Source organism: Heloderma suspectum, chromosome 9, assembly GCF_057233095.1.
Source record: "Heloderma suspectum isolate Gila_16-S chromosome 9, 16-S_ref, whole genome shotgun sequence".
NCBI lineage: Eukaryota > Metazoa > Chordata > Lepidosauria > Squamata > Helodermatidae > Heloderma > Heloderma suspectum.
Genome location: NC_139466.1, coordinates 37,109,131 through 37,124,248, shown reverse-complemented (window position 1 = coordinate 37,124,248; position 15,118 = coordinate 37,109,131). Strand labels below are relative to the sequence as shown.

The 15,118-nt window shown below is 46.4% G+C and overlaps 1 protein-coding gene across 1 annotated transcript in view; it reads right to left on the bottom strand.

Moving 5' to 3' along the window:
* Positions 1–15,118, bottom strand: part of PAK3 (p21 (RAC1) activated kinase 3) — a 129,350-nt gene that overhangs the window by 52,834 nt on the left and 61,398 nt on the right. The window contains exons 4-5 of the mRNA XM_084813352.1: positions 9,562–9,715; positions 1,591–1,628 (exon numbers count right to left, since the gene is read on the bottom strand). Coding sequence (XP_084669478.1) covers positions 1,591–1,628; positions 9,562–9,715 — 192 coding nt within the window. The remainder of the gene's footprint in view (positions 1–1,590; positions 1,629–9,561; positions 9,716–15,118) is intronic.

Below are 15,118 nucleotides of genomic sequence, written 5' to 3'. Positions count from 1 at the left end.
TCCCAAGGGTGTTCCTGTCTCCTCATCCTGGGCCTGATATTCCTGAGAGGATGGGCTGAGAAGCCCCCTTACACCCCATAATTGATGCCTCAGGGAGCTCACCAATAAGGACTTCTCTTTACCTGAGCTGCCCTTGCAGTTGTGACCATGTAACAATAGCCTAATAATCAGAGCCCTCCTTACAAACACATCTTCCATTTAACGTAAGCCAAATAAATCCTGCCCCAAGGCCAATACAGTTTTGCTCAACCCCCCAACGGCCAGCTAATCCTGTAATGTAGCTCAAGGGAGGGTGGGCAGATGCTGTGCTGCCTGCAAGTTGTGCCTGGTGGAGACTTGCCTTCTGGCTGAAGAGTCAGGTCCTCCACTGAAGACAAAAATAGATATGAACCAGGCTTTGGAGCTTCAGAAAGTGGGCCAATTGAACTCAGGCTGCTTCGGGCAGGACGCACTTCACCTTGGGTCCAATGTGGAGCTTTGCTTTGGAAAATCCAGATGTGTCCTTGTTGGCTTTCATGGAGGTCCAAGACCAGCTCATGCCCCCGACTCAAGGCCATGCCTCAGCAGATGGCTCTCAGGAACTGCTGACCCATGCCCTGTATTGATGCTTCTACCTATGTACACCACTTGCTGGGGAACATGGGCAGTACGGTGCTGTTGTATTCATGTCCTACCTGTAGGCTTCCCATGGGCCTCTGGTTGGCCACTGTGAGAACAGAATGCTGGGCTAGATGGATCTTTTGTGTGATCCGGCATGGCTCTTCTTATGTTCTTATGGTGTCATCACCAGGTTGTGGAGGGCCTTGAGCAAGACACCCTCAATGTGCCCTCAGTGAGTCTACCTGCTCACCACCATTGTGGTCAGCTGCTGCTGCTCCTCTTCCTCATCATTGCTCCCCCCTATTTACCCAGGCAGAGAGGCAATGAGCAGGCAGGCTGGGGCATCTCCTGTTCTTCCTTCACACCACCACCATTGTCTGGGCCACAGCGAGAGGCAGGTGAACAAACAGAGTGCAGGAGGTTTTGTCAATGGCCCCCCTGCTACGGTGTGGGACCTCAGCAAGAGCTCAACTATGCCGACCCTGGACACCGGCCCTCTTAATCACTGTCATATTTCTATACTGTCAAAACTGGCTATACACACACACACACACACACACATTTCTTATTTCACCACATGCCAGCAGAATTCATTACGTGGCCTCATTCAGCTCACAGCGTTTTCTCACTCAGGCCATGAAATGAATGCAGCATCTCTGCTGCCTCCTGCCATTGTACGGCCTCTACTGTGTAATTGGCTACACAAAATTAAGTTGCTCAACATTAAAAAATAAAGACAAGTCCCCGTTCACTCATTCGGCATGTAAAACAAGAACGAGAACTCAACGTTGATTTGGATTGTCTTAAGTGGGGCTTCCAGTATAATTCAACATTAGTTAAATGCCCACTACTGTTTCAAACATCCCTGCAAATGGTCCCAGTGAATTATAGCAATTTTAGCCAGCCATATATCAGATTAAGCCATAAAAAAGGAGGCAATTCCAGAAGATGGAGATTAATTTACATCAAATGGCAGGTTTTTCTACTCACCGAAGGGTGGGCCGCAATGTATCCATGGGCGCTCTTATCTGAAATGTGCAAAAGAAAGGTCCATGATGGCCTGTCAGAGCCTAAATGGCTACGAGGCATTTAGTAGTAGAAGGGGGAAAAAAATGTGGCAAGGCCACATTAGATGATACAAGTGGGACCTGCAACAAAATGTTGCAGTGTGAAGTAGGGATGGACGGACACACCTCCACCCGCTCCCTTCGGCAGACGATGAGCTGCCCTCCCTGCCCACCCTCCTGTGTGTCGTCTTAACAAGCTCCAATTGTTCACAGAAATCGCAGTTTGGGTTACTTCTGCATATGTAAAGTGATGTCTATGGCTGCCTTAAAGGGGCAATGACTCAAGATTACAGGTGTAAAGTGCCCTTTATGCTGTAATCTTGAGTCATTGCCCCTTTAAGGCAGTCATAGATGCTACTTCACATATGTGGAAGTAACTGAGCCATGATTGTGCGCACAATCACAGCTCCATAAGGGGACAGACATCCTTACAGTGCTTCCTGCTGGTCACTGAGCAGGCAAGCGAGTCCCCCGCAGCCCGGTGAGTAGGGTCTGGGAAGCCAGACGGGGGAGGAGTCCATTGGACTCCACCCCCTCCTCGGACTCCCGCACCATCCCTATTGTGAAGTTCTCCTGTTCAGTGATCCAGCCAACTATGCCCTCTTCCAAAATGCTGTCATTTCCCCTCCCATCCCGGTTTTCTGTCTTTACCCCCAATAGGTACACTAATGAGCATTCTGTGGCCACTGCACATGTTCAGTTTTCATGGGGCTGTTTGGGGGGTTGTCCCCCCATTAGATTTTTTCCAAAATATTTTTTGCACTTCTGCGAACCATGGAGTTCCCCCAAGCACCCTGATACCCTCTTCTTGTTTCTCAGCAGTGCTGTTTTGGGTACAATCCCATTGGCATGCATGAGCAGAGTTTTATGGGAAGTGATGCAGGAAGAAACTGAAAAGCATCTGTGGGAGGCTGCCAGTCCAGCAACCAAAAAGAAAAAGGGCTGTTTCATCCTTTTCCCTCCCAGCATTTATCTGTTCAAAAATCACCTTCCTGGATCTGATTTTCTCCCTGGAGGAGAACAAAAAATATTGGGGGAGGATCTTTTCCCCTACAGGTGGAAAAGCCTCCAGGGGAGGTGAGACATCTGAAAGGAAAAACTGGCAAGGAGAGAAATGGCTAAGCCACCCTTCCTCAAACCTGGTGCTCCCCAGCTATGTTAGACTACAACTCCCAGCATTCCCTAGCCAGCCATGCTGACTGGGACATATCTGGACTTGTAGTCTGGAAGACAACAGTTTGGGGAAGGCTGAGCTAACCAGGTTGAGTTGGCTGCAGCTATCAAAGATTTTAGAGCAGCTTCTTACCACATCCTTTGAATAAGTGTAATATTTGGCCTCCCTTGAAAAGTGTACATATTAAAACATGTTATGGGAATAAGAACTTTCCTCAGATGTTTTCTTTCTGTGTTAACCAGTCCCAATGGCGCTGCTAGGGCTGGACCATGGGTAGGATCTATGAGAAATTTGTTTTAGTTTGTTTTTGATCACGATTTACCCAGTTCGCACCTTCCGGACCAAAGATGGATTTGGACACAATCTGCAGTCAAAGTCTGTACATTTCTGAGCTTGCAATGTGATTTGCAGACACACACACCCCACCTTTGTTCAACAGCATGAAAAATGTGCATGAAAATAGGTGTACTTTTGGAAAATGCACACAAATACACTTTAATCAATGGGAGAACACGGTGTATATTTCAAAGGTGTGCACAACTGATGTGCACATTTGGAAAAATGTGCATGAAAATATGCATGGATTTTTATGTGGAAAGAAAAAAAACAAGGTTGCAATCTGAAATGGACCCCAATCAGAATGAGCTTCAAGAGGGAATTTGGAGAACTTCAGCAAACTTGAATTTTGCTGACTTCCACATCCCTAGCCCTGGGGCCAAAGTCCAGGGCCTTTGAGCCGACCCACCCACCCCATGACCATCCAGAGAGTGACAAGTAATAGGGGCTGTGGCAAACAGGCTCACCATCATCACCTGGACCAGCATGGGCATGCCAGGGCCCACTGGGGCAGAGGTTGGTCACTGCAGCATCTTTTCTTTCTTCGTATGTTTAAAAACATATTTTGGTCCAGGGCTGGCTGGAGATGTGCATGTTTAAACATGCCCTTTTTATTGTTTATGCTTCAAAAATATATTTTCTACAACATGATGATTATGCCCAAGTAGGGATGTATAGGGATGGCGGAGAATTCCGCCATGGATTTCAGTGAGGCCGAATGCACTGGCATTCGGCTCCCCAAAATCCGTGGTGGAACGTCCTGCCACCCCACCCCACCCCACCCCTGCGGATCCCCCCGGGATGAGACTTACCTGGGGCGGTTGTTCCGGACTACGGAAATATTTACATAGGCTAAAATGGCGAATCAAAAAGGGACGCAAATAGCGCCTGCTACGCTATTTGCGTTCTCCTTTATTTTCGCCGTAATACTCTACGTAAATATTTACGTAGACTAAGACGGCCAAAAATAAGGAACGCAAATGGCGGCGGATGTAGCCGCCATTTGCATTAAGAAAAGCCCCACATACATCAAGAGACTGTTGGCCTATCTCCCACATACCATCAAGTTTGGTAACTCGGTTTTCATTCTAGATATCACTAGAATAATTAGGGGAGAGGTCATCCCCTCAGGAAGGGGCAACACCGCCTGCCCAGCCCCCTCCAACGACTTCCCCAGCATCAGTGCACAGAGACAAAGCTAACAGTGTGAAAGGCCCACTTATCCACATCATGGGACCAGTCCTATACAGGTTTAGATGGAAAAAAATCCTGCAGCTCCGAGCATGCCCTAGCCAGCATGGGGTTGGAGGACTTTCTTCTGTGTAAACTAGGGAATCTTCGGGGGGCCGAGCGCCAACGCATTCGGCCCCCCGAAATCGGCGGTGAAATTCTCTGCCACCCCCCCGCCACCCCCCTGCCACCCCCCCGGGATGGGACTTACCGTAGCCAAATGTCCCTCCTGGTGGCGGGTCCCGGCGGCGGTTCGGCGGGGGCGGCAGCCGGTCTTTCGACCGGCTGCTGCCACCACCATTACAGCTGAAGTAAAAAAAAAAACAACCCCGTGATAGGCTACGTAACGATTAACGTAGCCTATCATGGCTAGATCACCAAAGTCAGCCGTGATAGGCTATGTTAATCGTTATGTAGCCTATCACGGGTGACTTTGAAAAAAAAAAAGTGCGTACGCAAATGGCGGCCCCCATGGGGCGCCGCCATTTGCGTTCCTTATTTGGTCACTGTAGTCTACGTAAAGATTTACGTAGACTACGGCGAAAATAAGGGCAGCACAAATAGCGTTGCCCTTATTTTTGCCATAGTCTATGTAAATCTTTACGTAGACTACCGGGACCAAATAAGGAACGCAAATGGCGGCGCCCCATGGGGGCCGCCATTTGCGTACGCGCTTTTTTTTTTTCAAAGTCACCCGTGATAGGTTACGTAACGATTAACATAGCCTATCATGGCTGACTTTGCAAATCTAGCCGTGATAGGCTGCGTAAATCGTTACATAGCCTATCACGGGGTCTTTTTTTTTTTTTTTACTTTCGTAGTTCGCGGCCGGGGAGACGGGGCGCTTCTCCCTGGCCTGAATTTCGGCCGGGCGAGGTGGGAAGCCTCCCCCCCGGCCTGAATTTCGGCCGGGCGAGGCAGGACAGCTCCCCCTCCTCGCCTGAACTTCGGGGGGAGAAGCGAAGTGCCTCCCCCCCACTGCAAAGCAAGCTGCGAGACCAGGTAAGTGACTTTCATACATCCCTAGTGTAAACACACATAGGATTGCACCCTAACTGCAATCAAGGTTAGGGTTTCCTCCTCTACAGAGGGCAGTCCTCTCTTTTGGAGAGCTGGCAGAGGACAGTCCTCTATTTGAAGGTGTCCTCTGTTTGGGTGGGCTGCCCTGTCCAAGTCTGGCTTAAAGTCAAAGAACTGTTACAAGGGAGAGCACAAGCAAATGGGGAAAATGTTCACCTTATATCATGGAAAAGGTGACGCATGTATGGTATCTGTGCCTCTCGTCCTTCAGCAGCTCCTCTAGCTATTGGCTAAGTGGCAATGATGTTTGCAAACATGTTTAAAATGATGGTCAAGCTACGGGTCTCCACTGCTCCACATCTTTTTCAAAGCTGAAAGGCAGTGGCACATGGAATGGAGGGCACTGTTACTGGGGAAAGGAGGCAGAGACACTTGGAGCATGATGACGTCACATCACATGTCCACTTTTTCTTTATGTTGCCAGGAGACAGGAGGTGATGCAGAGCTGCTGTTTTCAATGGAAGCTAGGCGTGTCCCATAATGGCTGTTTTCAGACTAGGGATGTGTGAACACACCCCAGCTCAGGTTCTCTGGGCGTCCGCTGAAGCGCCACCTCTGTTCACCCCCCCCCGGACTCACGCTTGAGCCCCCACGAGCTCGGCAAGTAGCCCACACTCACCACGACCCCATCTGGCAAGCGTCTGCCATTTTGCCACCTTTTTTTCTGTGTAAAAAGGGAGTTTAAAAATGTGCATATTTTATCCAGGAAAGCTTAATATGCCACAATATTAGAGGCATTATGCTTTGGGGGCAGATTTTTGCAAATTTGCATTAACTAATGCACATCAGCACATTTGTGCAAGTGAGCATTAGCACCAATGTGAATTTGTGCAAGTAGAATGGAATTCTGGTTAAAAACATCACATTCCGTCAATGAGTAGACGATGGAAAAAAAAATGCCCGACAGTCTGTAACACACAGATGGAATGGATTTATTCCAGCAGCACAAGAGGCGACTCTACACATGGACGTCACCAGATGGTCAATATCGAAATCAGATTGATTATGTCCTTTGCAGCCAAAGATGGAGAAGCTCCATACAGTCAGTAAAAACAAGACCTGGAGCTGACTGTGGCTCAGATCATGAGCTGCTTCTTGCAAAATTTCGGCTTAAATTGAAGAACGTCGGGAAAACCACTAAACCGTTCAGGTATGACCTAAATCATATCCCTGATGAATATACAGTGGAGGTGAGGAATAGATTTCAGGGATTAGACCTGATAGACAGAGTGCCTGAGGAACTATGGACGGAGGTCCGTAACATTGTTCAGGAGGCAGCAACGAAATCCATCCCAAAGAAAAAGAAATGCAAGAAAGCAAAGTGGCTGTCTGATGAGGCTTTACAAGTAGCTCACGAAAGAAGGGAAGCGAAAAGTAAGGGAGAAAGGGGAAGATATAGCCAACTGAATGCAGAGTTCCAGAGAATAGCAAGGAGAGACAAGAAGGCCTTCTTAAATGAACAATGCAAAGAAATCGAGGAAAACAACAGAATGGGAAAGACTAGAGATCTCTTCAAGAAAATTGGAGATCTCAAGGGAACGTTTTGTGCAAAGACGGGCATGATAAAGGACAAAGAAGGCAGGGACCTAACAGAAGCAGATGAGATTAAGAAGAGGTGGCAAGAATACACAGAAGAACTATACAGGAAAGATCTGAATGTCCCTGATAACCATGATAGTGCGGTCACTGAACTTGAGCCGGACATCCTAGAGAGTGAAGTCAAGTGGGCCTTAGGAAGCATTAGTAACAACAAAGCTAGTGGAGATGACAGTATTCCAGCCGAGCTATTTAAAATCCTAAAAGATGATGCTGTTAAAGTGCTGCATTCAATATGCCAACAAATCTGGAACACTCAACAGTGGCCACAAGACTGGAAAAGGTCAGTTTACATTCCAATTCCAAAGAAGGGCAACGCCAAAGAGTGTTCAAATTACCGCACAATTGCGCTCATTTCACATGCCAGCAAGGTGATGCTCAAAATCCTACAAGCTAGGCTTCAGCAGTATGTGAACCGAGAACTACCGGAAGTACAAGCTGGGTTTAGAAGAGGCAGAGGAACTAGAGATCAAATCGCCAACATTCGCTGCATCATGGAGAAAGCAAGAGAATTCCAGAAAAACGTCTATTTCTGCTTCATTGACTATGCTAAAGCCTTTGATTGTGTGGATCACAACAAACTGTGGCAAATTCTTAAAGTGATGGGAGTACCAGACCACCTTACCTGTCTCCTGAGAAACCTGTATGAGGGTCAAGAAGCAACAGTCAGAACCAGACATGGAACAACCGATTGGTTCAAAATTGGGAAAGGAGTACGACAAGGCTGCATATTGTCACCCTGCTTATTTAACTTACATGCAGAGTACATCATGAGAAATGCCGGGTTGGATGAATCAGAGGTCGGAATTAAGATTGCTGGGAGAATTATCAACAACCTCCGATATGCAGACGATACCACCCTAATGCCACAAAGCGAAGTGGATCTCAAGAGCCTCTTGTTGAGGGTGAAAGAGGAGAGTGCAAAAGCTGGTTTGAAACTCAACATTAAAAAAACGAAGATCATGGCATCTGGCCCCATCACTTCCTGGCATATAGAAGGGGAAGAAATGGAAGCAGTGACAGATTTTACTTTCTTGGGCTCCAAGATCACCGCAGACGGTGACTGTAGCCATGAAATTAAAAGACGCTTGCTCCTTGGGAGGAAAGCTATGGCCAACCTAGACAGCATAGTAAGAAGCAGAGACATCACCTTGCCGACAAAGGTCCGTCTAATCAAAGCTATGGTTTTCCCAGTAGTAATGTATGGCTGTGAGAGCTGGACGATAAGGAAGGCTGAGCGCCGAAGAATTGATGCTTTCGAACTGTGGTGCTGGAGAAGACTCTTACGAGTCCCCTGGGCTGCAAGGAGGTCAAATCAGTCCATCCTAAAGGAAATCAACCCTGAGTGCTCATTGGAAGGACAGATAATGAAGCTGAAGCTCCAATATTTTGGCCACCTAATGCGAAGAGAAAACTCCCTGGAAAAGACCCTGATGCTGGGAAAGACTGAAGGCAAAAGGAGAAGGGGACGGCAGAGGATGAGATGGCTAGATAGCATCACGGATGCAATGAATATGAACTTGAGCACGCTCCGGGAGAGAGCACAGGACAGGAAGGCCTGGCGTGCTATGGTCCATGGGGTCACGAAGAGTCGGACACGACTGAACGACTGAACAGCAGCAGCAGCAGCAGTATTTTGCAGCATGAGGTGAAGGACAAGATGGCGCCCCCTCCCATTCCTTGAACAAAAGCTGACTGGACTAGCAAATGAATCTGTCTTCAATGATAACAATGGGACAATGCCCTCCAGTGAACCTGAAGGCATCAGGCTAACTTAGGAGGTGTAGAACAAGCCACAAGGCACACAAGTCTTTCCTCCAACTCCTTCCAGCATCTGCGGCCTGGTAGGGCCAACCTTGTTTTATGGTACAGATGCACCACAAAACTGTTGACTGCAAACAGAAGCAAAACCTCTTATCCCCTCCTCACCGCTTCCCTGGGCTTGAGGCTCCTGCATGTAAGGATGTGTGAATTAGCAAAGATAGAGCTTGCCAGAGTTCTCCGAATTCCATCTCGAAGCCCATTCCGACCCCAGTCTGTCTCAGGTTGCAAGCTGGGGGGGGGGGGCCTTTCCGCATGAAAATTCATGCTTATTTTTGTGCGTATTTTTTCAAATATACACATCAACTGTGCGTATTTTTGAAATACGCCTCTTTTTTTTAAAGTACTCATTTTTGGAACCCACTCATTTTTTAAATGTGTTCATGCTGCTGAATGCATTTCTTTTGGCAAGCGGGTCCACAAATCATGTTGTAAGCTTGGTAATGTATGGACTTTGCATCCAAGTCCGTGTTCAGTGTGAACTAGGTAAAATCTGATCAAAACTGAGATGAAATGAATTTATCATTAATCCCTACATGCATGTAACAATAATGCAAAGTTCAGTGTTTCATCCAATCCAGGCCAATGTCTAGTTCTACACTTAGCCATATTCTGTTGATCCTGATGGCATCTTCTTCCCTACCATTGCCTGCTTACCTCCTGATGTAAAGCTCATATATTTCTGGTTGTTTACTGTCTCTTTGGAATCATAAAATTTGAGGACATCCAGAACAGCTTGTGGGTTCTTCTTCTGCTCCAGCTTTGTTATATTGGAGGTTTGTAGCAGTCTTGCCCACTGTTCAGGAATTCCCTGTGAACAGCAAGTGGGGGGAAAGTGATGACTCAGGGCATTTCATCAGCTTTACTACATCATCTGCCAGTACAGTTCCTTACCAAGAATCCCATGCTACCTGTAAGATTACTTTCAGAGACTTTGATCGATGCCTGATAGTTTACAGCTAGACACTTTACAGCAGGTGCAATCATTCTCTCATCCTCTCTTAAAATAAAGAGCTAAAACCTGGATCCAAGTTTAAAAAACAACAACAAAAAGAAAGTTATGGCTGTGACAGGAAAAAAAGGTGCATGAAACTCATCCTGAAATCAACGCTTGCTGATCCATGGAACAATGACGGAAAAGCTTAGCTTGTTTCCCTGGTGATTCGGTGCAGACATCCAAACACTACTCTAAATTGGAGGACAACATGGTGTGCTTTAGGAATCTTACACTGGATATCTGGTTCATAACAAGAGCAGTGCATTCTGCTCAAAGGATAACAGCAGATCCGTTTGAGGTCGAAGCCTCCTCCTGATGCATTAATTGGCCTTTAGGGAACATTCTCTGGTGTTCAGAGGAGGGGCCGCAATTTGGAACCAAAATGGTAATGCTGAGTTACATAATGCAGCTGGTGCTGTCAAGGAACCCGCCTTCCTGAGTCCTTCGCCTCTCTATGTTTCATACAAAAAACAAAAAAGAAAGACTGCATGGACTCAGAGCAGAAACTGTGCATGCAAACCAAGAAATGGCAAAGATTTGCATTGAGCTGTTCTTATTTCTGAAGAAGATGCCTTGAAATATCCAGTATAATTTCCTAAATTCAAGGAACGACCATCCCCCACCCCCATTTACTGTACAATTAACAGCCAAGCGTCAAATTGCTCAAAGGGCATCGAAGCATCACCTGTGTGCCACCCCAGCTTAGAGCTACATTCTAACACAAAACAGGTTTCATTTCATGTCATTCCTCCTAAGAGGTTCTCTGCAAAAAAAAAAGATGACGTGTGACATGGGGCCTCTGGCGTTGGGGGTTAATGATGAGGAAGTGGGATAAGCCAAGCAACGGAATCTACTGCACACACGTGAAACCTGGCGCTGCAGTGCTATGACATCTCAAAGAAGCACTTGGATGCAAGCTTCTTTGGGGCCTGTGACGCACCTCTGGAAGCTTCCCTTTGCACATCTGTGAGCCATAGAGATCTGGCTGCGATGGACGTAAATAAAGAAAGAAAAGGAAGTTAAAACAGAATGTGGGACAACTTAGAAGGTGGGGGAGAGGCGAAATCCAATGGGTCGAAATGGGGCAGGGAGGGGATCCCATCTAAAAGAGGGAGGCAGCAACCAACGTAGTAATTGACAGGCTACAGGAAGACAGACTTCGAAAAACAGAGGAAAAAAACACAGTTAAGTCCAAAGTTTAGAGGCATCAGTCCCCCATTTTAACCAGGTTATGGAATAATTGTGTTGTTGTTGTTGTTGTTCTTGCTCACTACAAAACCATGCTGCTAAGAATGAATGGCCAGTTAACTGGATCAAATAGTGTTCAAAAAGTGGGGGTGAATTCCCCCCCCCCTTCATGCTTAAACCATCTTGGTCATTCTTAACTGGTTTCATGAAAGGTGCAATGCTAGGCATGTTTACTTATAAGTGTCAGTGTGTCCAGAGCTCTACTAAGTATGGTTAGGATTGCAACCTTAGATGACTTACTAGTCACCTTATGAAACACTGTAGATCACAAATAGCTAGGGATGGTGTGGGTGCCCGATTCCGTCTGGGAATCCGGTGGAACTGCCCCGGCCTGCACCCCCAAGACGAGCTCACCGAGCCCCTGCCCCCACTCGCTTCCTGCCCGTGCTCGGTGAATGGCGTGCATTCACCCCAGCGGTTTCATTGAGCTTCACGGCCACCATGTTTTGAGAAATAAAATGGCAACCACAAAAATGCTCATCTTTGAGTATGTGCGAAAATACACATCTTTGCAAAAACGCACATTTTCACACATACACAAATATGCACATTGGCAAAAATGCGCATTTTTGCACATGCGGAAATACATGCATTTTGCGATCACCATTTTGTTTTTCAAAAAGGGAGACCGTGAAACTCGATGAGGCTGCAGGGGTGAGTGCAGGCTGCTTGCTGAGTGCAGGAGGGGCTTGAGCGCAGTCCAGGGGCTGGCGAGCGGGGTCAGGGGCTGGGCAGGCACCTGGAGAACCCGGATGGAGGTGGGTTATATCCCTACCAATAGCCAATATACACATGAACAAGAAACACTATGAAGAGAATAACCAGCCAATTCCAATGTTATGTCTGGGTTTGTTTCGGGCCTTGTGTACTGGGGCCAAAGGAGTGGTGTTGACAAGGATGGTGAAGTACAACTGCTCTTTCTACCACCAAATGCCACCATTTTCTTTTTGCTTTTTAAATCATTATCTTTAAAAGTTTGGGTTGTGGCTGTTTCTCATCGGGAAGGGGTCTTTATTTAAAAACAAAACAAAAACATGCTTTTTCAGAATTCTCCTTCAAAAATAGTTCAAAGTCCAAACTTTCCCCCCTTCCCTCCATATAAATGTGCCAGCTTCTTGACAAAAACCGATCTCAAGGCTGCAGAAGCATGTGTCTGCCTAATCATTTTCAATCAGTTCATTTAGCACGTTGTGTCCTAATTTCTGCTATTCATGGTCGCTCCAAGCAACAGTGAAATGGAGTTTGGACATGCATTTATGACAAACAACCTCATGTCGTTGGGTGCTAATAACCGAAAGCCAAACCTCAGAGCCCATGCAGGTTTCCCTGATCGTGATTTTGGATGCAGCTAAAAGCAATGCAGGCAATTTCAGCCAGAACAGTGATTGGCATTAGGTGACAAGAGAAAACTCTGTACATTGCACATGGCACTTGACCAATGGAGCAGGCACAGCAACTACTGCAACCCTTTGAAATGAAGGAGAAATATTTGCACAAATTTTGGACGTTCCCCTGGCATGTTCAGACCTTTGAGAAACAGAGAATGTGATCGCTGAATGCTAGGGAAATACTTTTTGTTCAAAGGCCTGATGTTAGCAGCACAATCCTTTGCACAACGTACTTACCGTATAACTACCCAAGATAAGGCTCATGTTCAGGAAAGCCCAAGGTGGCACAAACCCATATCTAATTTCTGGAAGCAGCTGTGGTTATGGAGCCAATTACTCTTCAGGGAGCAAAATGCATGTGTGACTGAGAGGATGCTGTTACTTGTTTACTGCACAACAACCAGTGGAGGCTGGTGGCTCTGATTTCAGTGGGGTATGAATCCATTCTGGGTTCAGTCAGAACCAGCCAGAACTCTAAGGGAGCTATCCAGGGTTCTGAAAATATTTGGGGATATGGTTCAGCACTTTGGATAGCTCCTTTAGAGTTCTGGCTGATTCTGACTGAAACCCAGAATGGATTCAGAGCCCCACCCAACTCGGAGCCACCAGCCTCTACTGACAACAGCCTTCCCCAAACTGGCACCCTCCAGGTGTGTTGGACTACAACACCCATCATCCATGATGGAAGCTGTAGTCCAACACATCTGGAAGGTAGCAGGTTGGGGAAGCTGCTGTACAACTTGACTGCCGTGAACAACTACATTGATGACCTCCATACATTTGTGCTGATAGATAGATTCATGTGGAGCCACCATTGCATTGCAGGGCTCCTGTCCTCAAAACACAATTCTGCACTGAAAACCCATTTCTCTTTCTTAAAGTCTCCATTTCAGGGAAGCGTACAAGGCCATGGAATGAACACAGCCGCTGCTCTATTCTGCTGTTGTCATGGGAGCAACTTCTATAGCTGGATCCCATAGTGCTACTCCAGTAAAATTCAGGTGAAGGAATCATGGGACTCACAGAACACAGCAAAAGAGCCATTATAGCACTCTCTGGGGACTGACACTTGATCTGTCCGCCCTACTTGATTTCCTCATCCAAAAGATACCAGAGCAGCATGGGATCAAGCAACAAGGAAGTAGCTCATCTGACTTAGGTCTATCCCTTAGTGCAACCAGAAAATCTAGTTTTATTTCTCCTACCCAAGTGAGAAAGAAAATATATACCTGAGAGACAGAGAATAAAGAATAATAATAGGCATTAGAACTAAGGGACTTCCCATACAATTGCCAAGTTTACATGTAATGTTCTCAGTCCAACAAACCCTGCTTATCAGACCAAGAAGAAGTAGTTTCTGGTGTGCCACCATTTGCCCACTTCCCTTTTCTCCTTCCCTCCTCTCATGCATCTTAAGTCAATATTTCTGGGCTTTATTAAACCACAGTTTCCCTTTATGTCCAAACTGGGAAACTGTGGTTAAGCTCTGACTGCAAAACAGGATTGCAAATCTGGGCTTGTTCCTGGTTCGCACACAAGGATGGTACCCAGAGCTTAAATAATTTGGGTGTCACAGGAAATGATGTTTAAGAAACCCTGCAAGTATCGAATTAAGACATGGGAAGGAAGGAAGGTAGAACATGTGGGCACAACATTCACTCTCATTCTGATAATCTGATTTATAGGACTAAGATCGCTATGTCTGAATTGGGCCAATCTGTTTATTGCACAATAAATGTTTGTAGTGCACAATCAGCCAGTTTTATCTTGAGGCTCCTATTGAAAGCATGTTGCATTTTGCAAGCATTGAAACTAGGACTGAAATTTGACAAGTCCAAAGACAAAACAAAAACCCTTGGTCATTTGACTGATCACATACTATTCAACACTGGTGATTATCTCTGTATTCGAATATACAAATACTATAAAAAAAATTAGTGTTACGTTGCCCAGTAAATTGACAAGCCTATTACATGAAAGCAGTCAAACATTGGCAAATAGTCCATGATGTCAAGAACATCCTTGTATAAATTGGAACCAATTTCCTTTTTATGATGACAGCAGGAGTGAGGGGCCCTAGGCTGCTCAGATGTGCAGGACACAAAACCACATGTACAGTCACTTCCCCACCCTCCACCCCATGTTGAGATGCAGAGGGCTTCTGAAAAACAGATCCTAGGAAAGGCTTTGAAGACCCACCTGTTTTTGCAGACCTTCCCTTAAGTCAGGACCTGTGTGTGTGTGTTTACTGGTGGCTATATTTTGTAATGATTTTAATTGGTCATCTCTTTTCTAATGGATTTTCTTGAAACATTATTTTATGGGGGGAGGGGGGTATTGTTTCCACGTTGTGCCGTGCAGGCTGGTGGCTCCAATGTCAACAGGGTGGTGAATCCACTCCGGGTTTCAGTCAGAACCAGTCAGAACTCTAAAGGAGCTCTCCAGCAGAATAGGAGCTATGCGGAAGCACCTTGGAGAGCTCCTTTAGAGTGCTGACTGGTTCTGACTGAACCCCAGAGTGGATTCGCTGCCACACCGGCATCAGAGCCACCAGCCTCCACTGGCTTTGTGTGGTTTTCAT